We start from the raw sequence: 22,352 nt of genomic DNA, 5'->3' as shown, positions 1-22,352 counted from the left end.
CATCAGGCAGGGCAATCGCTGTGCCACCGACTACATCAATGAGTTCCAGAGCCTGGTACCTACCTTGGGCTGGCCAGACGAAGTCCTGCAGGCCCACCTGTGCCAGGGGCTCAACGAGGACATCAGGCATTATCTATTCCGTGTCCCACAACCGGATTCCCTGGACAGCCTGATTGTGGTCATCCTGCAAATAGAAGACAAGCTGGCAGAGAGACGGGCCATGCTCAGGCTGCCCCCAGAGGCCCGCCCACGGAACCTGACCTGGATCGACTCACCTGCTCCAGAGAAGTGGATGGTCAGCAGCTGGCTGCCCAGCGAATTCCATCCGGCCATCAATCGCGCCCATCTCTTCCTGCTGCTCTTGGTCAGAGTGAACCCCTACCACAGTGTGGCGGTCCAGGCCCTGGTGGATTCCGGAGCAGAAGGCAACTTCATGGATGAGAAGTTTGCCCAAGAGCACTACGTGGAGCTGTACGAGAAGCCCTACCCACAGTCAATCCAGACCGTTGACGGCTCGCTGATCGGCAATGAGCCCATCTGGCTGTACACCGAACCCCTGGTGTGCATTCACCAGAACCACCAGGAGTCCATCGAATTCGACATCGTACCTTCACCTAACTTCTCCGTGGTACTGGGCATCAACTGGCTCCGAATCCACGCCCCAGAAGTCGACTGGATCAAAGGCCGCTGCACCTTCCACTCTCCCTACTGCCTGAAGAACTGCTTCCGCCCACCCCCACCATGCATCGCACTGGAGAGACACAGCATAAGCCTACTGCCCGGATTGCCACACCCATACTCAGACCTGGCCGACGTGTTTAACCCGAAGGAAGCAGATGATGAGACTTCCGACCAGCCAAGCTCAGACGGATCCGATGATCTTTCTGAATCAGAGCCCTCTGAGCTTCAGCAGGCTGGAGACAGTGATCACAGCGAGACCTTTTACGAATGTCCCTCCACCGCGCCTTGGGAACCTGTGGGTGCCAGGATGCAAGAAGAAGCCAGGCAGCAAGAGGAATTCTGGGAGCTGCAGGACATGCTGACCGACAGACAGGACTACATACAGATGATTCCAGAACTGTTTGACCAGTTACACGGAGCCGCGTGGTTCACAAAACTAGAGCTGCGTGGGACCATAGTGGAGGGAAGCATGAGCGCCCACCGAACAGAGGAGACATGGAAAGCAGCATTCGGCTTGGAGCTTCAGGACATGAAGAGCTACCAGCCCTTCGCGCTGTCCCCAGACCCGATCATACCACAGAGCGTGATCCACTTTATCCTGAAGGACATGCTAGGCTTCTTTGTGCTCTCCTACGGCCAGGAAGTCCTCGTCTACTCAATGTGCCAGGAGGAGCACCTCCAGCACGTCCGCCAAGTCCTGGTCCGCTTCCGGCACCACAACGTCTACTGCTCGCTAGACAAGAGCCAGTTCCACCGACAGACGGCAGAAATCCTGGGCTTCGTCGTGTCCCCCAAAGGGGTGAAATTGAACAAGAACATCATGAACATCATCACGGGGCACCCGACGCCCGTCAATAAGAAGTCCCTGCGCAGCCTGATCGAGTTCGTGTTCCCCTACCGCCACTTTGTGGAGCGCTTTGCCATCATCGCAGAGCCCCTGGTGCGGCAGGTGCTGAGCACCCAGCCTTTCTACTGGGGAGAGGAGGAGCAGGAGGCCTTCGAGTGCCTGAAGAGGGCCTTCCGCAAGGCGCCCATGCTCTACCACCCCAGGCCTCAGAACCAGTTCTACTTGGAAACGGGCATCTACAGGACGGCCCTGTACACCTCCCTGATCCAAATTGACGACCAAACTGGCAAGAGAGTCACCTGCGCTTTCTACTCCCGAAACCTCTCCCCCATCGAGGTCGAGTACCCTCTGGTGGAGATGAGGGTCCTTCCAATCCGGGCTGCCTTCATGGTGTGGTGCCGCTACCTGGAGAACACCGAGGAGCCCATCATGATCCTTCTCAACACGGAGGATCTAGCCTCTCTGAATAATGACAGGCTCACCGTACTTCTCCCCGGGCATTGGGTCTTCTTCTTCTCTCACTTCAACTTTGACGTCATGGAGCTGCCTGAACAAGACGGGGGCCGCCCCCTGACACCTGTAAGAAACCGCGGCCGCAGAGGGCTGCGCGGCAGGGCCACTCGGCCCGTCCTGCTCTATGCCACGAGAGGATCCCCCAGGGATCAGACCATCGAATCTGAGGAGGAGGAGAACGGGAACGAGCCAGACCAAGATGAATTCAACGAGCAGGCCCTGCAGCAGGAGCTGCTGGCCATGATTCCCATCGACCAGATCCTCAACAGCTTCCTGGCCCACTTCAGCATGGCCCAGATCAGGGCCGTCATCCTGCACTTCTTCCGCGGCCTCCTCTACTGGAAGAACCTCCTCGCCATGGCAGCCGTCCTAGTGCTCATGAGGGTGAGACAGTGCCCTGCCCTGCTGCCAGCCCCCACCATGGCGGTGGCTCGGCCCCAACCTCGGCGCTCCCTGCGCCTCATCCTGGACTCGACCCTCATTGCCAGCAGCAGCATGGCCACGGCCATTGCTCAGCTGCTCACTCAGATGCCCCCTCTGGTGGGCGCCAACACCATCCCGGCCCAGGAGATGGCCGAGCTGTTCCTGGGCCCCCGCCGCTGGCAGAGAAATGCCCTGTACCCCCAGACCACCGGGGGCCTGCGATTCACCCCAGGGTTCTGGCTGACACTGTGTGAGTTCTTTGGTGTCCGCGTCACCCCACCTGAGGGTGGCCGCCCTGCCCCACGCCAGAACCGCTACTTGGAGCTGCACGTCGTTGGCGATGAGGATGTCGTCTTGCGAGAAGCCCTGCAAGACGACCTGCAACGTTACCGTCAGTGTGGCCTGCATGACGGCCTGCAAGACACCTCGCAGGACGCGCAGGACAACGACGCGCAGGAAGCCCTGCCCACACAGACGGCCGGTGCCCTCACACTCCGCCCACGCAACCTGATGGACCCTGAGGTCCTGGACTTCCTCCAAAATCGCCTGCTCCATGTGCGAGGTGCCGACGGGAGGCTCACGCTGCTCAGCAGGGAGCAGGTGGCCCAGGCCCTGACCCGATTCCTGAGCATGACCTACAGGCAGGCCCCGCCTGCCCCAGCCTCTGGGCATCAGCCCAGGGAACCAGCAAGCCTGGAAGAGCTACCCGACCTCGAGGACGCTGACCTCGACTGAAAAGACCTCCTCTCCAGCCAGGAGGCCCCTCTCCTCCAACCAGCACCCTGCAGTCTCCACCATGCTCCCTGCGCCTCAGCCAGCTTTGCTCAGACCCAGCGCCCCTCCTGCCACTCCTGACCCAAGGGGAACCCACTTGTGAAGGGCAAAATTCCTTCGACTCATCAACCAGCAACGCCATCTGTGCTAAAGGACTATCGAGTCATCAGTGACCCAGAGTCAGTTCAGGGCTACACAACCCCGTCCAAATTCTCCAGGTCCCAGGCCACAACTGGGACTGACATCCACAAGAGGAGAGGGCAGTGACGAGCAGGAAATGACCCGTGACCCAAGGCCAGAAGCAGAAGCAGGCACAGCGGGTGCAGCCAAAGCAAGCAGATGCCAGGGACCCCCGCCCGGAGTGGCGTGCAGCCCCCTGTGCATCCTGGGACACTGACCTCGGGTGCTCCACTGACTTCTTCTACCTCCACCACCGGTGCTCCTGCTCCCCTGGGCCCCCACCCCACCCCCTCCCGGCCTCCCGAGGTCCTGCAGGCGCCTCCCCCCACCCCAGCCCACCCCGCAAGCAAGCCCACCCCCACCGTCTGGTTCGGCTCCCTCGACACTAAAGACTTCATCTGACCCTGAGCTCCGGACTTACCTGGACAGAGCCGCTCCGAGGAGTGTCTGACGTGCCAGTGCTACTTACCAGATGCACTTGCCCACCTTGATGGCCCCCGAGACTCAGGGGACACCGGAGTGGGCAGCCGTGCTGATTGGACTCCCTGCCCCTCCCCATGCTCACAGCTGGACAGTGCAGGGCCCAGAAGCCCCCAGTAGAGGGAGGGGACCCGAGAGAGACTGAGAAAGGCCCAGACACCCTGCCCCTGTGCCGAGGAGCCAAGAGTGCTCCAACCAGACCCCGCTTCTTGCCATGGAGGACGCCCTCCCCACACCTTCCCACCCCACCCGCTTCCCAACCCAAAATAAAGCAGAATAAAAGATGATCTGACTCTGTGGTTTGTTCTAAAAGGTGGGGGTTGGGAAGGGAGGGAGGAGGGTAGACAGGCATGGGAGGGGGCAGGGGGGGAGTCAGGCAGGAGGGGGCAGGGGGCAGGAGCGCTTGGAGGTGGCAGATGGATGGGGGAAGAGCAAGTGGAGTGAGGGGGAGGGGGTCCCCTGAAATGGCCCCCATGAAACACACAAGAGCAGCCCTCTTCTACCTCCTAAAAGTGTCCCCTTCCAGGTGTGGACATGGCTGCTCACCCCACAAGCTCATTCCAAGAAGGGAGGTGCACTTGGGAGGGGACACGAGGGACAAGAGTGCTGGGTACAGCCTCTGCCTGAGAGCGGGGATGCCCAGAAACCCAGGCCCCTCAGCCACAGGGGAAGTGAGGGTGATTCGTGCCCACAGCCCAGGGGGCCTGCAAGCCCTGGCCTCGCACCTCAGCCCCATTTCAAAGGGACCCCTGCCCTAAAAGTGGCAAATGGCTGTACTGAGGCTGTACTGCCCGGGAAGGAAAAGAGGCTCCTGAGGGCCAGGAAAGCAGGGGCTGGTGGCACGCACTGGCTGCAGACTCACCACTCCCCATCCAGCACACACTGACCCACCACCTGGCACAGGCCCCCAATCCAGGAGGGGCCTCTGCACCCTTAGGGGTGCCCAGCCCACCCTGGTCCCCCTCATGTGGGAACCCTGCAAGAAGGCAGGGCGTAGGAAACTGGGACCAGTCCCAGCAAAGCCCAGACCTGCCCTGGGAGGAGGACAAGACAGGATCCATGCACAGGGCCCTGGTACTCTAGGGACATCAGCTCTGCCCTCTAGGCCCTGACCTGGGATCTGCCCCTAAGTAAGCCCCCAGAGACCACCCAAAGAGCTCAAGTTCAAAGGTCAGAGCACTGCAGGGGCCTGACACACCTGTCCCTGAGCCAAGTTCTCAGCGGCCTCACAGATGGGACCCTACTCTGTCCCCGAGAAGAATGCCAAGGCACAAGGAGCCCTGCAGCACCGAGACGTGCAACCCCTCCTGCGTGTGGCGTCCTTGGACAGAGACAACACTCCACAGGAGCCCAAGGTCAGTGCTGGAAGCTCGTCCACTCCCTCCGTACTCCCCCGGCCCCCTACTGGACTCACTGTGCCCTCACAATCCCTGGGGTGCCTGGCTGCCTCTTCGCATCCATCTGTCTGAGTAATCTACCCCCGACAGCAACACCCAGAGATCATGGTCAGGATCCCCAGGCCTCAGGTCAGGGGCTTAGCTTCACCTCCAGGCAGGCTCTGCTGTCCGGTTAGGAAGGTGCCAGTGTCCCCTCCCCAGCTCTGCTGGACTGGCTGACCTCTGTTTCCCCACCTGTCATTCAGACCCATGAGGGTTCTGTAACAAGGGTCACCAATAAAGTCCTGGGCACAGCCCACATAGCCACTCCCCCTGCCCATCTAGTGCCAATTATGCAGGACAAGCTTGGGGAAGTGGGGCTCAGAGAGAGCTGCAAATAGTTGGGGACAGAGTTAAAATTGAGATCTGGTGGCCTTTGCCCTATCATCCTTGGGCCACTCTGCCCCTGCAACCTATGGTCACAGCCAAGCAAATGACTCCCACCTACAGCTCACATCACAACAGCCCCAGAGCTCCAGAACAGCTCTCCTGTTTGTCCACCCTGCCCAGGCAGCAGCTCCAAGCAGGCACCGTGGGTCAAGGTCAAAGGCTCAGCTGTGAGAACTCCAGCATCCCCTAGCAACCTGGTCACGGAAGGCCCTGACCCTAACTTGCTGGGTGACTTCAGAGGGTGGCTGTGCATCTTGCAACCTGCTCTCCCATCATCAAACAGGGGACACAGTCACCAGGTTGCTTCCTAAAACCCCCACTGTTCCCAGATGACACTCTTCTTGGCAGGGCAGAGGGGGGAGGGTCCCACGATCTGCTACCAAGAAGTGGAGCTTGAGGGCCCAGTGTGGACCCCACCCCAGCACAGGCACTCTACCTCAAGTCACATGGTGTGACCCCTGGGGGACTCAGAGGCTGTGAGGACCTGTGAGGATCACCATGTCTCCCTGCTTAGCTCCTGGAAGGTAGAGAATCAAGTGGGACCACCTCACAGGCTAAGCCACGCAGAAGTCATCACCAAACAATCAGAGCCCTGAAGGGACCAGATGCCCACTCAGGCCTGTCCACAGGACAGCGCAGGCACGCACACACACACACATAAGCTACAGGGGTGGCCTGCACAGGAGCAGCCCCTGCCTCCCAGACCCAAGATGGCTCCTTCACAGAGACAGGGCGCAGCCCAGGCCTGGAGCTCCACTAACAAAGGAAAAGTACCAGGTTATTTTGTCCCCATCTTCCAGGAAAGAGGGAAAAAAACAACAACAAAACATGCATTACAAACCTTTTTTCTCCTGTCCTGAAAAATAAAAAAATTGGCATTAAAGGACACGCTACTCAACAACATGGCGGCCACCACAAAAACAAGAGGAAGCTCAAGGCTGGCTTCTGTCACTCCACACAGTGGATGTGCAGCCTGGCACTCCAGCCCCACCCTCACCAGTGCTGACAGCATCAAGGAGATGAAGGAGAGTCCCCAGGCCCATCCTTGGCAGCCCCCCACCCCTGTCACCCTCCCTCTCCATCCCCAGCCCTCCTGTCCCCTCCACGAGATGCCTCCCCACCCCAGGCTCCAGGCTGGGCTCACACTGGGCCTGTTGTGGAGCCCACAGAGCACACACTGGCCAGCCATCCCCACCCGCTCACCATCAGGCCCAGATTGGCTTGTCCTTCTTGCAAGTGGTCATGGGTCAGATGGGAAGCTCCTGACCCAGGGGCTTGGAGCCTTGGAAGCTCCCCAAACTCTGGCCAGAGCAGAGGCAAGAGGTCACCTCCCCACTTACCTGTTGGGCTCAGCTCTGCTCTCTTCATGAAAAAAAAGTGACACACACAATCCGGCCCACCCCACTCCACCGGCCCACCCCAAACCCTGCAGCTGGGCCCATGGGCCCTCAAGTCACACCTCATGGCCATCCAATGTGACCTGAGACCAAACAGTGAGACTCGTCGGGACCTCTGTGCGCCAGCCTGAGCTCTTTTAGAGACCATGAAGTCCACCCAACACCACGGAAGACGCGAGTCTAAGGTAGGAGGAGGGTGGGGAGAGGGAGTGAAGGAGGCGCAGAGAAGAAAAGGGGAGAAGGTGGGAGGGGAAGGGCGAGGGGGCAGGACGCCCCTGTCCCACAGCAGCAGCTTCACACAGTAGCACGGCCTTGCCACAGGCACGCATGTGTGTCCTGAGCTGGCTGCGTGGCTAGTTAATGCATGGATAATGCTGTTGTCCCAGGGGCTGGGAGTGGGTCACCTGGGTCACACACACCTCTTAATAGGGGATGCAGAAGACACAGGTGACATGCCAGCCTGGCACAAGAGCAAGAACAGGGTAGCTGCGGACAGCCACCAGGGCACCCAGAATTGGAATGTCCGGGAGGAGGGGGACCGTGTCTGGAAGGGTTGTTCAAGAAGAGAGTAAGAGGCCGCCTATGAGGGGCCTCTGCCTCCTGGTCATGGAAAGTCCTGGTTAGAGGCAGCGGCCCCTCAAGGCAACCCTTCTCTTGGGTCAAAGGGCGGCCTGCTCTGTCCTAGCCCTGCCCCCAGTCCTGGGGACAAGGGGCACCCTCTCTCCAGAATCTGCCCCTCTGTCCCGTGAGCTGGGTCTTCTTAGAGAGCTCCGGTGGGAACACCATCCCAGAAGCCCCAGGGCTGGCCCAACTCCACCTCTGCCCTGTCTGACTGTGGCCGCAGAGTCAGAGGGTGACCCTGGGCCCAGCCCCCAGGAGGGTCCCACTCGGGGCACAGCCTTCTCCTCCAAGGAGGGGCCCTCAAAGAAGGCCCAGGCCAGGCCCTTCCTTCCAGGAACTCAGAGAGCCGTGGAAGACAGGGAGAAGAGTCCGCAGAGCAGGCCCGACAGGAGCAAGCTGGAGGACATGTCCCCATGCAGCGCAGGATGCAGAGGAGGGTCCCCAGTGGCAAGTGGTTGGAGGGGATGAAGAAAGGCACCATCTAGGAGCTGGAGAATTTAGCAGTCACCTCCTGCATGGAGCCGTTCTCACCCCCCAACTGCTGACAACAGCCGCAACCTTCTCCTGCAGGGACGCGCACCTGGAAAGCAGGTGAGGGAGGAGCCGACAGTGGTGGTGAGGGAGTGATAGCAAGGGACAGCGGTCCAGGCAGCACTGCTCAGGACCCACGGCCCTGTGGCACATGCCCACCCCTGCCTCCTGCAGCTGGGACCCCAGCCTCCCTTGTCTGGGCACCACACAGGGCCCCAGGAGACCGCAGAGCCAGGCCAGGAGGGGGGCTGGGCAGGTTTGGAGCGGGCCTGGGAGCTGAGTGGACATCCAGGGCTCGATCCTGCCCACACCTTCTGCATCTGTGAAATGGAAATGGGTATGATGGGCTTCAAGAGACCTCGTAAGGACTCCTGGAGCCCAGCAGGACTGTGTCCCAGCAATGGCCAGTGGCTCTGTGGTTGCTCAGGGGGAAGGTAAGGGGGGCAACTCCTGGTCCCTGAGCGTAGTGCAAGGCTCTCACGCTGGCCGTGGCGAGGGAGCACACAGCTGTGGATACACTAAAAACACGGCTTTGTGCATTTTAACGTGGCTGAAGTGCACATGGATATACGACAGTGAAGTGGGCAAAACTAGAACCTGCCCTGTCCATGCACAGCTCAACCACCACACAGGTGACATGCTGAGTGAATGATCTGATGACGCAGGACCTGCAAGAGCCCCTGGGAGGACTCCTGGCCTTGAGGAGGGGTGGGAGATGGAGAGAGAAGGCAGAAAAGGGGTTCTGAGTATCACAAGTGCTAGAAGAGCTCCATGACATGGGAGGGCTCCTCTCTAACATGCAGAGGAGGGACAGGTGTGACATATGACATGGGAGAGGTCCTCCCTAACATGCAGAGGAGGGACAGGTGTGACATATGACATGGGAGAGGTCCTCCCTAACATGCAGAGGAGGGACAGGTGTGACATATGACATGGGAGGGCTCCTCTCTAACATGCAGAGGAGGGACAGGCTTGTCATGTTGGGGGGGGGGGGGGGGCTCCATGACATGTGGGAGGGGTTTAGTGTTACAAAAGGCTTAAGGGGACCCGTGGGAAGGGAAAAGGGACAAAGTGTGAAATATGAGTAGAGGAGGACTGGGTGACACATGAAAGGGGGCTCAGGGTGACAAAGGGTTGACAGAGATGCAACATGGACAGATGAATAACAGAGGGCTCCCTGTGCCACCTGAAAAGGGAAAGGGTCCTGTGTGGGCCATGAATGAGGCAGGGACGTCTGGTGACAAGAAGAGGGACCCATAGCCATGAGACAGGATATGAGAATCACTCATAGGAAGAGGGACAGGTCCAACATGACACGGTGTTACCATGAAAACGGAGGGCCTCGGTGGCATGCAAAGGCACTCAATGTGACAAAAGGGAAAGAAGGGCTACCTTGAACCCTGGAAAAGAGGGGAGAGTGCAAGGGTCTCAGGGGACACCGGTTAAGGAGGACTGCTGGTCACAGGGGAAAGACTCCTGTGACCCGGGGAAGCTGTGAGAAACTGCCCCAGTAACAGGAGAGGGAGGGGTTCACAGGGGCAGGAGATGCATGTGACACAGGTGACTCTGTAACACGGGAGTAGGGAGAGTCCCTTGTGACACATGAGAGACAGGTTTAGTGTAACACAGGTGACTCTGTGACACGGGAGTAGGGAGGGTCCCTTGTGACACACGAGAGACAGGTTTAGTGTAACACAGGTGACTCTGTGACACGGGAGTAGGGAGAGTCCCTGTGACACATGAGAGACAGGTTTAGTGTAACCCAGGTGACTCTGTGACACGGGAGTAGGGAGAGTCCCTTGTGACACATGAGAGACAGGTTTAGTGTAACCCAGGTGACTCTGTGACACGGGAGTAGAGGGTCCCTTGTGACACATGAGGGGACAGGTTTAGTGTAACACAGGTGACTCTGTGACACGGGAGTAGGGAGGGTCCCTTGTGACACATGAGAGACAGGTTTAGTGTAACCCAGGTGACTCTGTGACACGGGAGTAGGGAGGGTCCCTTGTGACACATGAGAGACAGGTTTAGTGTAACACAGGTGACTCTGACACGGGAATAGGGAGGGTCCTTTGGCACACATAAGGGGACAGGTTTACTGTAACACAGGTGACACTGTGACATAGGAGTAGGGAGGGTCCCTGTGACACATGAGGGCACAAGTTGTATGTAACACAGGTGACTCTGACACAGGAGCAGAGAGGGTCCCTGTGACACTAAAGGTGACAGGTTTATTGTAACAGGTGACTCTGTGACACAGGAGCAGGGAGGGCCCCTATGTCACATGAGACAAGTTTAGTGTCACACAGATGTCTCTGTAACATAGGAGTAGAGGATCCTCTGTGACACATGTGGGTACAGCTTTATTGTAACACGGTGACTGTGACACGGGAGTAGGGGAGGGTCCTTGTGACACATGAGGGGGAGGTTTACTGTAACAAAGCAGAGTATATCACACAAGAGTAGGGAGGGTCCCTTGTGACACATGAGGGAGAAAATTTAGTTTAACACAGAGAACTATGTCACATAAGAGTAGGCAGAGTCCCTGTGTCACAAGAGGGGAAATTTTATTGTAACACAGGTGACTATGTCACACAAAATTAGGGAAGGGTCTCTTTTGACACATGAAGGGGGATGTTTAGTGTTACACAGGGGACTATGTCACAATGAGTCGGGAGGGTCATTTGTGACACATGAGGGTAGAGTTTTATTGTAACCTAGAGGACTGTTTGACACCAGAAGAGTGAGGGTCCTTTGGCACACATAAGGGGACAGGTTTAGTGTCACACAGGTGACTCTGTGACACGGGAGTAGGGAGAGTCCCTGTGACACACGAGAGACAGGTTTAGTGTAACCCAGGTGACTCTGTGACACGGGAGTAGGGAGAGTCCCTGTGACACGAGAGACAGGTTTAGTGTAACACAGGTGACTCTGTGACACGGGAGTAGAGGGTCCCTGTGACACATGAGAGACAGGTTTAGTGTCACACAGGTGACTCTGACACAGGAGTAGGGCAGGTCCCTTTTGACACACTGGTGGGGGCTGGGGTTTACTGTAACACAGGGGGCTATGTCCACAATACTAGGGGAGGGTCCTTTGTGACACATGAGGGGACAGGTTTCATATAACCCAGGTGACTTGTGACAGGAGTAGGTAGGGTCCCTGTGACACATGAGGGGGGAGGTTTAGTGTAACACTGGTGACTGTGACACAGGAGTAAGGAGGGTTCCTGTGACACATGAGGGGACATGTTTACTATAACATAGGTGACTGTGTGACACGGGAGTAGGGAGGGTCCCGGTGACACATTGGAGGAGGTTTAGTGTAACCCAGGAGACTCTGTGACTCAGGAGCAGGGAGGGTCCGGTGACACATTAATATTGGAGGGAACTCTTTCTCTGTATCCTGGCATCAGCCCTGAGAAGGTGAGGTGGTCATCGTAAAGAGCGGATTTCCCACGACCTGTTAGGATGACTCTCCTGGTGCCACATGCTGGGGATGTCTCTGTGTGACTGAATGGGCTGAGGGTGCTCATGGTCACACAGCTCCCGGGGAGCCAGGATTTGGGAAGGACTCCATACGACCAATGCTAGAAAGGGGCTCCAGGTATCACATAGAGAGGGGACTTACTGTGACAAAGATGGTGGGCTTGATGTGACACTGGATGTGGGAGCTCCTACCTGTCACAGGATTGGGGAGGAGCCTTCTGTGACACCTGGGTGCGTCCAGCCCGCTGTGAGAGATGGAGGTGTGAGGTCCTGTGTGGTCCGTCAGGGGGCTACCTACGGCCAAGGGGGTGATCGGCTCAGTGTAACCCCGAGTGTGTGCTCCTGGTGTCGGCTCGAGGAGGAGCCCAGTGACATGGGAGACAGGGTGGCCTGGGTGGGGTCCTGCATGTCACCAACAGAGAAGCTCAGTGTTACCTGGGGAGGTGGCACTTGGTGGAGTACCTGGTGTGACATGCGAGTGGGAGGGCTTGAGATGTGTCTGGGGCTCTGCATGTCACATGGTGGAGACCCATGTGTGACCCAGCTGAGGCTACACATGAGAGCTCCATGTGAGCTGAGCGTGGGAGGAGCTCTGTGACACAGTGACACAGGAGCAGGGATAGGACTCCATTTGACAGTTGGGTAGTGGAGGAATTCAGTGATGAATGGGTGGGAGGGAGTGCTCCATGTGACACAGGGGTGGAGAAGGGACTCGGGATGACAGACTGCCCTTGGTGGGACACATGGCAGAGGTGCTGAGTGTCCAGGTCAGGGACATAGACAAAAAATACTGATGGAAGAGGGTGACACACGGGAGGAAGAGGGGCTCTGCCCGATATAGGGGGTCTCCAGGGACAAACAGTGAAGCTGGATCTCCAGTGGGGGTGGGGTGTCCACCTCAGGTGCTCGGTGTAACTTCACAGGAGCCCAGTGTCACCCACTGGTGACATTAGTGGAAAGGGGGTTCCATGTGGCACTTGGGGTTCTGTGTGACCCATGGTGGCAGAGAGTCACAGTGTGGCCAATGGGTAAGTGAGGACGTGTGTGAGCCACACAGAGAGGAGAGGGCCGGAGGTGAGGGAGGGCTCGTGTGCCACCCTGAGGGGACTGTGTGCCAGGCTGCTGAAGAGGGGCTTCTCGTGGCCTCCCGAGGTCAGCATGGTGCATGAGGGCAAGTGACACCAGCACTGGGGCTCGCGATGGCACCTATGGGACTCTCGAGTGGAGGCGCAGCCCATGTGACTCCTGGCTGACTCAGTGTCGCAGTCAACCGGGGCTCCATGTGAAAGTGGAGGTGGGGTGCAGTGGGACACCTGAGCAGGGGAGGGAGGGCTGAGCGTGTCCCAGGGGCAGGGCACAAGTGACATCATGGATGGGAGGGAATGGAGTCTCCGTTGGACACTCCCCAAGCCAGGCTCCACCCTTGGGGCCAGGGGCTGGCGCCCAGTGGGCAGTGCTTGGTGGATGTGCAGCATGGCTCTGTGTGGCACATGCAGGGCAAAGGTCAGAGTGGCAGAGAGGGCAGGAGCGGTGCCCGACAGAGGACACAGGAGGGTGAGGTGCACAGTGCCAGGGTGGAGTCAGGGCTCCCTGGGTGCAAGGGCAGGGGAGGGGCGATCACAGCAGCGGGGAGAGCATCTGTGCTACATGTGGGTGCTGGGAATTCTACCTGTGACACATGGGTACAAAGAGGAACACCATGTCAGTGAGTCAGAGAAGTGACATGTGGAGGAGGGTGCAGAATGACAGGGGGCGAGGCTGGTGTGACACACACGTAGAGACGGAGCTCCGGGTGATGATAAGCCTTGGTGACACTTTCGTGGGTGGCTCAGTGCAATGTGTAAAGGGAGTGCTAAGTGACACACTGATGGCAAAGGACTTTGCATGTCACCATACGGAAGAGGAGCTCCATGTGACTTAGGGTGACACCAGGTGGGGGCCCAATGAGGAGTGAATGGAAGGAGCTCCCTGGGACACAGTGGAGTCTAGGTCCATGTCCCACGTGAGGCTTGAGTGGGGGAGGGGCTCCAACAAAAAGGGGGCAGCAGTGAGAGGAACAGTAGAAAAGCCCCCTTGTGCCCCGTGAGTGGGAAGGGCTGGTGTGACACCCAGGGCAGGACGAGCCCAGGCACACTGGTGAGGGCACAGACTGCGCACAGGATCCTGTAAGGGCCTCAGCGGACTCACCAGCATGAGAGGTGCTCGGTGCCACAAATGGCAGAGGAGGGACTCGGTGTGACCCATGTGAGGGAGGGGCTCAAAGAGACACAAAAGTAGAGAAAGGCTCACAGTGCCACACCAGGGGAGAAAGGGCTCAGGGTGACATGTGTGGGTTAAGGTCTCCACGTGACACGCCAGTGGAGAAGAGGGCCTCAGTGTGACACGTGTGAGGAGGGTCTCTAAGTGACATGTCAGTGGAGGAGGGTTCAGTGTGACACGTGTGAGGAGGGTCTCTAAGTGACATGTCCATGGAGGAGGGTTCAGTGTGACACGTGTGAGGAGGGTCTCTAAGTGACATGTCAGTGGAGGAGGGTTCAGTGTGACGTGTGAGGAGGGTCTCTAAGTGACATGCCAGTGGAGAAGAGGGCCTCAGTGTGACACGTGTGAGGAGGGTCTCTAAGTGACATGTCAGTGGAGGAGGGTTCAGTGTGACACGTGTGAGGAGGGTCTCTAAGTGACATGCCAGTGGAGAAGAGGGCCTCAGTGTGACACGTGTGAGGAGGGTCTCTAAGTGACATGTCAGTGGAGGAGGGTTCAGTGTGACACGTGTGACAGAGGGTCTCTAAGTGACATGTCCATGGAGGAGGGTTCAGTGTGACACGTGTGAGGAGGGTCTCTAAGTGACATGTCAGTGGAGGAGGGTTCAGTGTGACACGTGTGAGGAGGGTCTCTAAGTGACATGTCAGTGGAAGAGGGTTCAGTGTGACGTGTGAGGAGGGTCTCTAAGTGACATGTCCATGGAGGAGGGTTCAGTGTGACACGTGTGAGGAGGGTCTCTAAGTGACATGTCAGTGGAGGAGGGTTCAGTGTGACACGTGTGAGGAGGGTCTCTAAGTGACATGTCAGTGGAGGAGGATTCAGTGTGACATGTGTGGAGAAGGGTCTCTAAGTGACATGTCAGTGGAGGAGGGTTCAGTGTGACATGTGTGACGGAGGGTCTCTAAGTGACATGTCAGTGGAGAAGGGGCTCAGTGTGACATGTGGGGGGGAGGGTCTCTAAGTGACATGTCAGTGGAGGAGGGTTCAGTGTGACACGTGTGAGGAGGGTCTCTAAGTGACATGTCAGTGGAGGAGGGTTCAGTGTGACACGTGTGAGGAGGGTCTCTAAGTGACATGTCCATGGAGGAGGGTTCAGTGTGACACGTGTGGAGAAGGGTCTCTAAGTGACATGTCCATGGAGGAGGGTTCAGTGTGACACGTGTGAGGAGGGTCTCTAAGTGACATGTCAGTGGAGGAGGGTTCAGTGTGACACATGTCAGGAGGGTCTCTAAGTGACATGTCAGTGGAGGAGGGGCTCAGTGTGACATGTGTGAGAAGGTTCTCTAAGTGACATGTCAGTGGAGGAGGGTTCAGTGTGACACGTGTGGAGAAGGGTCTCTAAGTGACATGTCCGTGGAGGAGGGTTCAGTGTGACACGTGTGAGGAGGGTCTCTAAGTGACATGTCAGTGGAGGAGGGTTCAGTGTGACACGTGTGAGGAGGGTCTCTAAGTGACATGTCAGTGGAGGAGGGTTCAGTGTGACACGTGTGAGGAGGGTCTCTAAGTGACATGTCAGTGGAGGAGGGGCTCAGTGTGACACGTGTGGAGAAGGGTCTCTAAGTGACATGTCAGTGGAGGATGGTTCAGTGTGACACGTGTGAGGAGGGTCTCTAAGTGACATGTCAGTGGAGGATGGTTCAGTGTGACACGTGTGAGGAGGGTCTCTAAGTGACATGTCAGTGGAGGAGGGTTCAGTGTGACACGTGTGAGGAGGGTCTCTAAGTGACATGTCAGTGGAGGATGGTTCAGTGTGACACGTGTGAGGAGGGTCTCTAAGTGACATGTCAGTGGAGGAGGGTTCAGTGTGACACGTGTGAGGAGGGTCTCTAAGTGACATGTCAGTGGAGGAGGGTTCAGTGTGACATGTGTGAGGAGGGTCTCTAAGTGACAAGTCAGTGGAGGAGGGTTCAGTGTGACATGTGTGAGGAGGGTCTCTAAGTGACAAGTCAGTGGAGGAGGGGTTCAGTGTGACGTGTGAGGAGGGTCTCTAAGTGACATGTCAGTGGAGGAGGGTTCAGTGTGACACGTGTGAGGAGGGTCTCTAAGTGACATGTCAGTGGAGGAGGGTTCAGTGTGACACGTGTGAGGAGGGTCTCTAAGTGACATGTCAGTGGAGGAGGGTTCAGTGTGACATGTGTGAGGAGGGTCTCTAAGTGACAAGTCAGTGGAGGAGGGGTTCAGTGTGACGTGTGAGGAGGGTCTCTAAGTGACATGTCAGTGGAAGAGGGTTCAGTGTGACGTGTGAGGAGGGTCTCTAAGTGACATGTCAGTGGAGGAGGGTTCAGTGTGACACGTGTGAGGAGGGTCTCTAAGTGACATGTCAGTGGAGGAGGGGCTCAGTGTGACATGTGGGGGGGAGGGTCTCTAAGTGACATGTCAGTGGAGGAGGGTTCAGTGTGACACGTGTGAGGAGGGTCTCTAAGTGACATGTCAGTGGAGGAGGGTTCAGTGTGACACGTGTGAGGAGGGTCTCTAAGTGACATGTCAGTGGAGGAGGGGCTCAGTGTGACACGTGTGAGGAGGGTCTCTAAGTGACATGTCAGTGGAGGAGGGTTCAGTGTGACGTGTGGGGGAGGGTCTCTAAGTGACATGTCCATGGAGGAGGGGTTCAGTGTGACGTGTGAGGAGGGTCTCTAAGTGACATGTCAGTGGAGGAGGGTTCAGTGTGACACGTGTGAGGAGGGTCTCTAAGTGACATGTCAGTGGAGGAGGGGCTCAGTGTGACACGTGTGAGGAGGGTCTCTAAGTGACATGTCAGTGGAGGAGGGTTCAGTGTGACACATGTGAGGAGGGTCTCTAAGTGACATGTCAGTGGAGGAGGGGCTCAGTGTGACACGTGTGAGGAGGGTCTCTAAGTGACATGTCAGTGGAGTAGGGTTCAGTGTGACACGTGTGAGGAGGGTCTCTAAGTGACATGTCAGTGGAGGAGGGTTCAGTGTGACATGTGTGAGGAGGGTCTCTAAGTGACAAGTCAGTGGAGGAGGGTTCAGTGTGACACGTGTGAGGAGGGTCTCTAAGTGACATGTCAGTGGAGCAGGGTTCAGTGTGACACGTGTGAGGAGGGTCTCTAAGTGACATGTCCATGGAGGAGGGTTCAGTGTGACACGTGTGGAGAAGGGTCTCTAAGTGACATGTCCATGGAGGAGGGTTCAGTGTGACACGTGTGAGGAGGGTCTCTAAGTGACATGTCAGTGGAGGAGGGTTCAGTGTGACACGTGTGAGGAGGGTCTCTAAGTGACATGTCCATGGAGGAGGGTTCAGTGTGACACGTGTGGAGAAGGGTCTCTAAGTGACATGTCAGTGGAGGAGGGTTCAGTGTGACGTGTGAGGAGGGTCTCTAAGTGACATGTCAGTGGAGGAGGGTTCAGTGTGACGTGTGAGGAGGGTCTCTAAGTGACATGTCAGTGGAGAAGAGGGCCTCAGTGTGACACGTGTGAGGAGGGTCTCTAAGTGACATGTCCATGGAGGAGGGGTTCAGTGTGACGTGTGAGGAGGGTCTCTAAGTGACATGTCAGTGGAGGAGGGTTCAGTGTGACATGTGTGAGGAGGGTCTCTAAGTGACATGTCAGTGGAGGAGGGTTCAGTGTGACATGTGTGGGGAAGGGTCTCTAAGTGACATGTCCATGGAGGAGGGTTCAGTGTGACACGTGTGAGGAGGGTCTCTAAGTGACATGTCAGTGGAGGAGGGTTCAGTGTGACGTGTGGGGGAGGGTCTCTAAGTGACATGTCAGTGGAGGAGGGTTCAGTGTGACACGTGTGAGGAGGGTCTCTAAGTGACATGTCAGTGGAGGAGGGTTCAGTGTGACACGTGTGAGGAGGGTCTCTAAGTGACATGTCCATGGAGGAGGGTTCAGTGTGACACGTGTGGAGAAGGGTCTCTAAGTGACATGTCAGTGGAGGAGGGTTCAGTGTGATGTGTGAGGAGGGTCTCTAAGTGACATGTCAGTGGAGGAGGGGTTCAGTGTGACGTGTGAGGAGGGTCTCTAAGTGACATGTCCATGGAGGAGGGTTCAGTGTGACACGTGTGAGGAGGGTCTCTAAGTGACATGTCAGTGGAGGAGGGTTCAGTGTGACACGTGTGAGGAGGGTCTCTAAGTGACAAGTCAGTGGAGGAGGGGTTCAGTGTGACATGTGTGAGGAGGGTCTCTAAGTGACATGTCAGTGGAGGAGGGTTCAGGGTGACACGTGTGAGGAGGGTCTCTAAGTGACATGTCAGTGGAGGAGGGTTCAGTGTGACATGTGTGAGGAGGGTCTCTAAGTGACATGTCCATGGAGGAGGGTTCAGTGTGACACGTGTGAGGAGGGTCTCTAAGTGACATGTCAGTGGAGGAGGGTTCAGTGTGACATGTGTGAGGAGGGTCTCTAATTGACATGTCAGTGGAGGAGGGTTCAGTGTGACACATGTGAGGAGGGTCTCTAAGTGACATGTCCATGGAGGAGGGTTCAGTGTGACACATGTGAGGAGGGTCTCTAAGTGACATGTCAGTGGAGGAGGGTTCAGTGTGACACGTGTGAGGAGGGTCTCTAAGTGACATGTCCATGGAGGAGGGTTCAGTGTGACACGTGTGAGGAGGGTCTCTAAGTGACATGTCAGTGGAGGAGGGTTCAGTGTGACATGTGTGGGGGAGGGTCTCTAAGTGACAAGTCAGTGGAGGAGGGGCTCAGTGTGACATGTGTGAGGAGGGTCTCTAAGTGACATGTCAGTGGAGGAGGGTTCAGTGTGACATGTGTGAGGAGGGTCTCTAAGTGACAAGTCAGAGGAGGGTTCAGTGTGACGTGTGAGGAGGGTCTCTAAGTGACAAGTCAGAGGAGGGTTCAGTGTGACACGTGTGAGGAGGGTCTCTAAGTGACAAGTCAGAGGAGGGTTCAGTGTGACACGTGTGAGGAGGGTCTCTAAGTGACATGTCCATGGAGGAGGGTTCAGTGTGACACGTGTGAGGAGGGTCTCTAAGTGACAAGTCAGAGGAGGGTTCAGTGTGACACGTGTGAGGAGGGTCTCTAAGTGACATGTCAGTGGAGGAGGGTTCAGTGTGACACGTGTGAGGAGGGTCTCTAAGTGACATGTCAGTGGAGGAGGGGCTCAGTGTGACACGTGTGAGGAGGGTCTCTAAGTGACATGTCAGTGGAGGAGGGGCTCAGTGTGACATGTGGGGGGGAGGGTCTCTAAGTGACATGTCAGTGGAGGAGGGGCTCAGTGTGACCTATGTGGGGGAGGGTCTCTAAGTGACAAGTCAGTGGAGGAGGGGCTCAGTGTGACATGTGTGAGGAGGGTCTCTAAGTGACATGTCAGTGGAGGAGGGTTCAGTGTGACATGTGTGGGGAAGGGTCTCTAAGTGACAAGTCAGAGGAGGGTTCAGTGTGACATGTGTGAGGAGGGTCTCTAAGTGACATGTCAGTGGAGGAGGGTTCAGTGTGACATGTGTGGGGGAGGGTCTCTAAGTGACAAGTCAGTGGAGGAGGGGCTCAGTGTGACATGTGTGAGGAGGGTCTCTAAGTGACATGTCAGTGGAGGAGGGTTCAGTGTGACACGTGTGACAGAGGGTCTCTAAGTGACATGTCAGTGGAGGAGGGTTCAGTGTGACATGTGTGAGGAGGGTCTCTAAGTGACATGTCCATGGAGGAGGGTTCAGTGTGACACGTGTGAGGAGGGTCTCTAAGTGACATGTCAGTGGAGGAGGGTTCAGTGTGACACGTGTGAGGAGGGTCTCTAAGTGACATGTCAGTGGAGGAGGGTTCAGTGTGACACGTGTGAGGAGGGTCTCTAAGTGACATGTCAGTGGAGGAGGGTTCAGTGTGACACGTGTGAGGAGGGTCTCTAAGTGACATGTCAGTGGAGGAGGGGCTCAGTGTGACATGTGGGGGGGAGGGTCTCTAAGTGACATGTCAGTGGAGGAGGGTTCAGTGTGACATGTGTGAGGAGGGTCTCTAAGTGACATGTCAGTGGAGAAGAGGGCCTCAGTGTGACACGTGTGAGGAGGGTCTCTAAGTGACATGTCAGTGGAGGAGGGTTCAGTGTGACACGTGTGAGGAGGGTCTCTAAGTGACATGTCAGTGGAGGAGGGTTCAGTGTGACGTGTGGGGGAGGGTCTCTAAGTGACATGTCAGTGGAGGAGGGTTCAGTGTGACACGTGTGAGGAGGGTCTCTAAGTGACATGTCAGTGGAGGAGGGTTCAGTGTGACACGTGTGAGGAGGGTCTCTAAGTGACATGTCAGTGGAGGAGGGTTCAGTGTGACACGTGTGAGGAGGGTCTCTAAGTGACATGTCAGTGGAGGAGGGTTCAGTGTGACGTGTGGGGGAGGGTCTCTAAGTGACATGTCAGTGGAGGAGGGTTCAGTGTGACACGTGTGAGGAGGGTCTCTAAGTGACATGTCAGTGGAGGAGGGTTCAGTGTGACACGTGTGAGGAGGGTCTCTAAGTGACATGTCAGTGGAGGAGGGTTCAGTGTGACACGTGTGAGGAGGGTCTCTAAGTGACATGTCAGTGGAGGAGGGGCTCAGTGTGACATGTGGGGGGGAGGGTCTCTAAGTGACATGTCAGTGGAGGAGGGTTCAGTGTGACATGTGTGAGGAGGGTCTCTAAGTGACATGTCAGTGGAGAAGAGGGCCTCAGTGTGACACGTGTGAGGAGGGTCTCTAAGTGACATGTCAGTGGAGGAGGGTTCAGTGTGACACGTGTGAGGAGGGTCTCTAAGTGACATGTCAGTGGAGGAGGGTTCAGTGTGACGTGTGGGGGAGGGTCTCTAAGTGACATGTCAGTGGAGGAGGGTTCAGTGTGACTGTGAGGAGGGTCTCTAAGTGACATGTCAGTGGAGGAGGGTTCAGTGTGACACGTGTGAGGAGGGTCTCTAAGTGACATGTCAGTGGAGGAGGGGCTCAGTGTGACATGTGGGGGGGAGGGTCTCTAAGTGACATGTCAGTGGAGGAGGGGCTCAGTGTGACCTATGTGGGGGAGGGTCTCTAAGTGACATGCCAGTGGAGGAGGGTTCAGTGTGACATGTGTGAGGAGGGTCTCTAAGTGACAAGTCAGTGGAGGAGGGGTTCAGTGTGACACGTGTGAGGAGGGTCTCTAAGTGACATGTCAGTGGAGGAGGGTTCAGTGTGACACGTGTGAGGAGGGTCTCTAAGTGACATGTCAGTGGAGGAGGGTTCAGTGTGACACGTGTGAGGAGGGTCTCTAAGTGACATGTCAGTGGAGGAGGGTTCAGTGTGACACGTGTGAGGAGGGTCTCTAAGTGACAAGTCAGTGGAGGAGGGGTTCAGTGTGACACGTGTGAGGAGGGTCTCTAAGTGACATGTCAGTGGAGGAGGGTTCAGTGTGACACGTGTGAGGAGGGTCTCTAAGTGACATGTCAGTGGAGGAGGGTTCAGTGTGACACGTGTGAGGAGGGTCTCTAAGTGACATGTCAGTGGAGGAGGGTTCAGTGTGACATGTGTGAGGAGGGTCTCTAAGTGACAAGTCAGTGGAGGAGGGGTTCAGTGTGACACGTGTGAGGAGGGTCTCTAAGTGACATGTCAGTGGAGGAGGGTTCAGTGTGACACGTGTGAGGAGGGTCTCTAAGTGACATGTCAGTGGAGGAGGGTTCAGTGTGACACGTGTGAGGAGGGTCTCTAAGTGACATGTCAGTGGAGGAGGGTTCAGTGTGACACGTGTGAGGAGGGTCTCTAAGTGACATGTCAGTGGAGGAGGGTTCAGTGTGACACGTGTGAGGAGGGTCTCTAAGTGACATGTCAGTGGAGGAGGGGCTCAGTGTGACATGTGGGGGGGAGGGTCTCTAAGTGACATGTCAGTGGAGGAGGGGCTCAGTGTGACCTATGTGGGGGAGGGTCTCTAAGTGACATGTCAGTGGAGAAAGGCTCAGTGTGACACGGGTGTGGGAGGGTTTCTAAGTGACTTCCAGTGAGGGAGGGGCTCAGTGTGACATGTGGGGGAGGGTCTCTAAGTGACATACCATTGGAGAACAGTATGACATGTGTGGGAGGGTCTCTAAGTGACTTCCAGTGAGGGAGGGGCTCAGTGTGACATGTGTGGGGGAGGGTCTCTAAGTGACAAGTCAGAGGAGGAGGGGCTCAGTGTGACATGTGTGGGGGAGGGTCTCTAAGTGACAAGTCAGTGGAGGAAGGTTCAGTGTGACATGTGTGGGGGAGGGTCTCTAAGTGACAAGTCAGTGGAGGAGGGGCTCAGTGTGACATGTGTGGGGGAGGGTCTCTAAGTGACATGTCAGTGGAGGAGGGTCTCAGTGTGACATGTGTGAGGAGGGTCTCTAAGTGACATGTCAGTGGAGGAGTGGCTCAGTGTGACACGTGTGGGGGAGGGTCTCTAAGTGACATGTCA

General features: G+C 56.8%; 1 protein-coding gene across 1 annotated transcript; it reads left to right on the top strand.

Annotated features, from left to right (window-relative positions):
- Nucleotides 1-433: 433 nt before the first annotated feature.
- RTL1 (retrotransposon Gag like 1) lies at nt 434-3,199 on the top strand (the record flags this gene model as incomplete). Its single annotated transcript, XM_081292940.1, has 1 exon — nt 434-3,199. The coding sequence occupies one exon, from the start codon at nt 434-436 to the stop codon at nt 3,197-3,199; it is 2,766 nt and encodes a 921-aa protein (XP_081149066.1).
- Nucleotides 3,200-22,352: the final 19,153 nt, after the last annotated feature.

Source organism: Spermophilus citellus, assembly GCF_964194105.1.
Source record: "Spermophilus citellus genome assembly, chromosome: 4".
In the NCBI taxonomy this organism is placed as follows: Eukaryota; Metazoa; Chordata; class Mammalia; order Rodentia; family Sciuridae; genus Spermophilus; species Spermophilus citellus.
The sequence above is the reverse complement of the archived record's forward strand: the minus strand, read 5'-3'. Positions and strand labels throughout refer to the sequence as shown.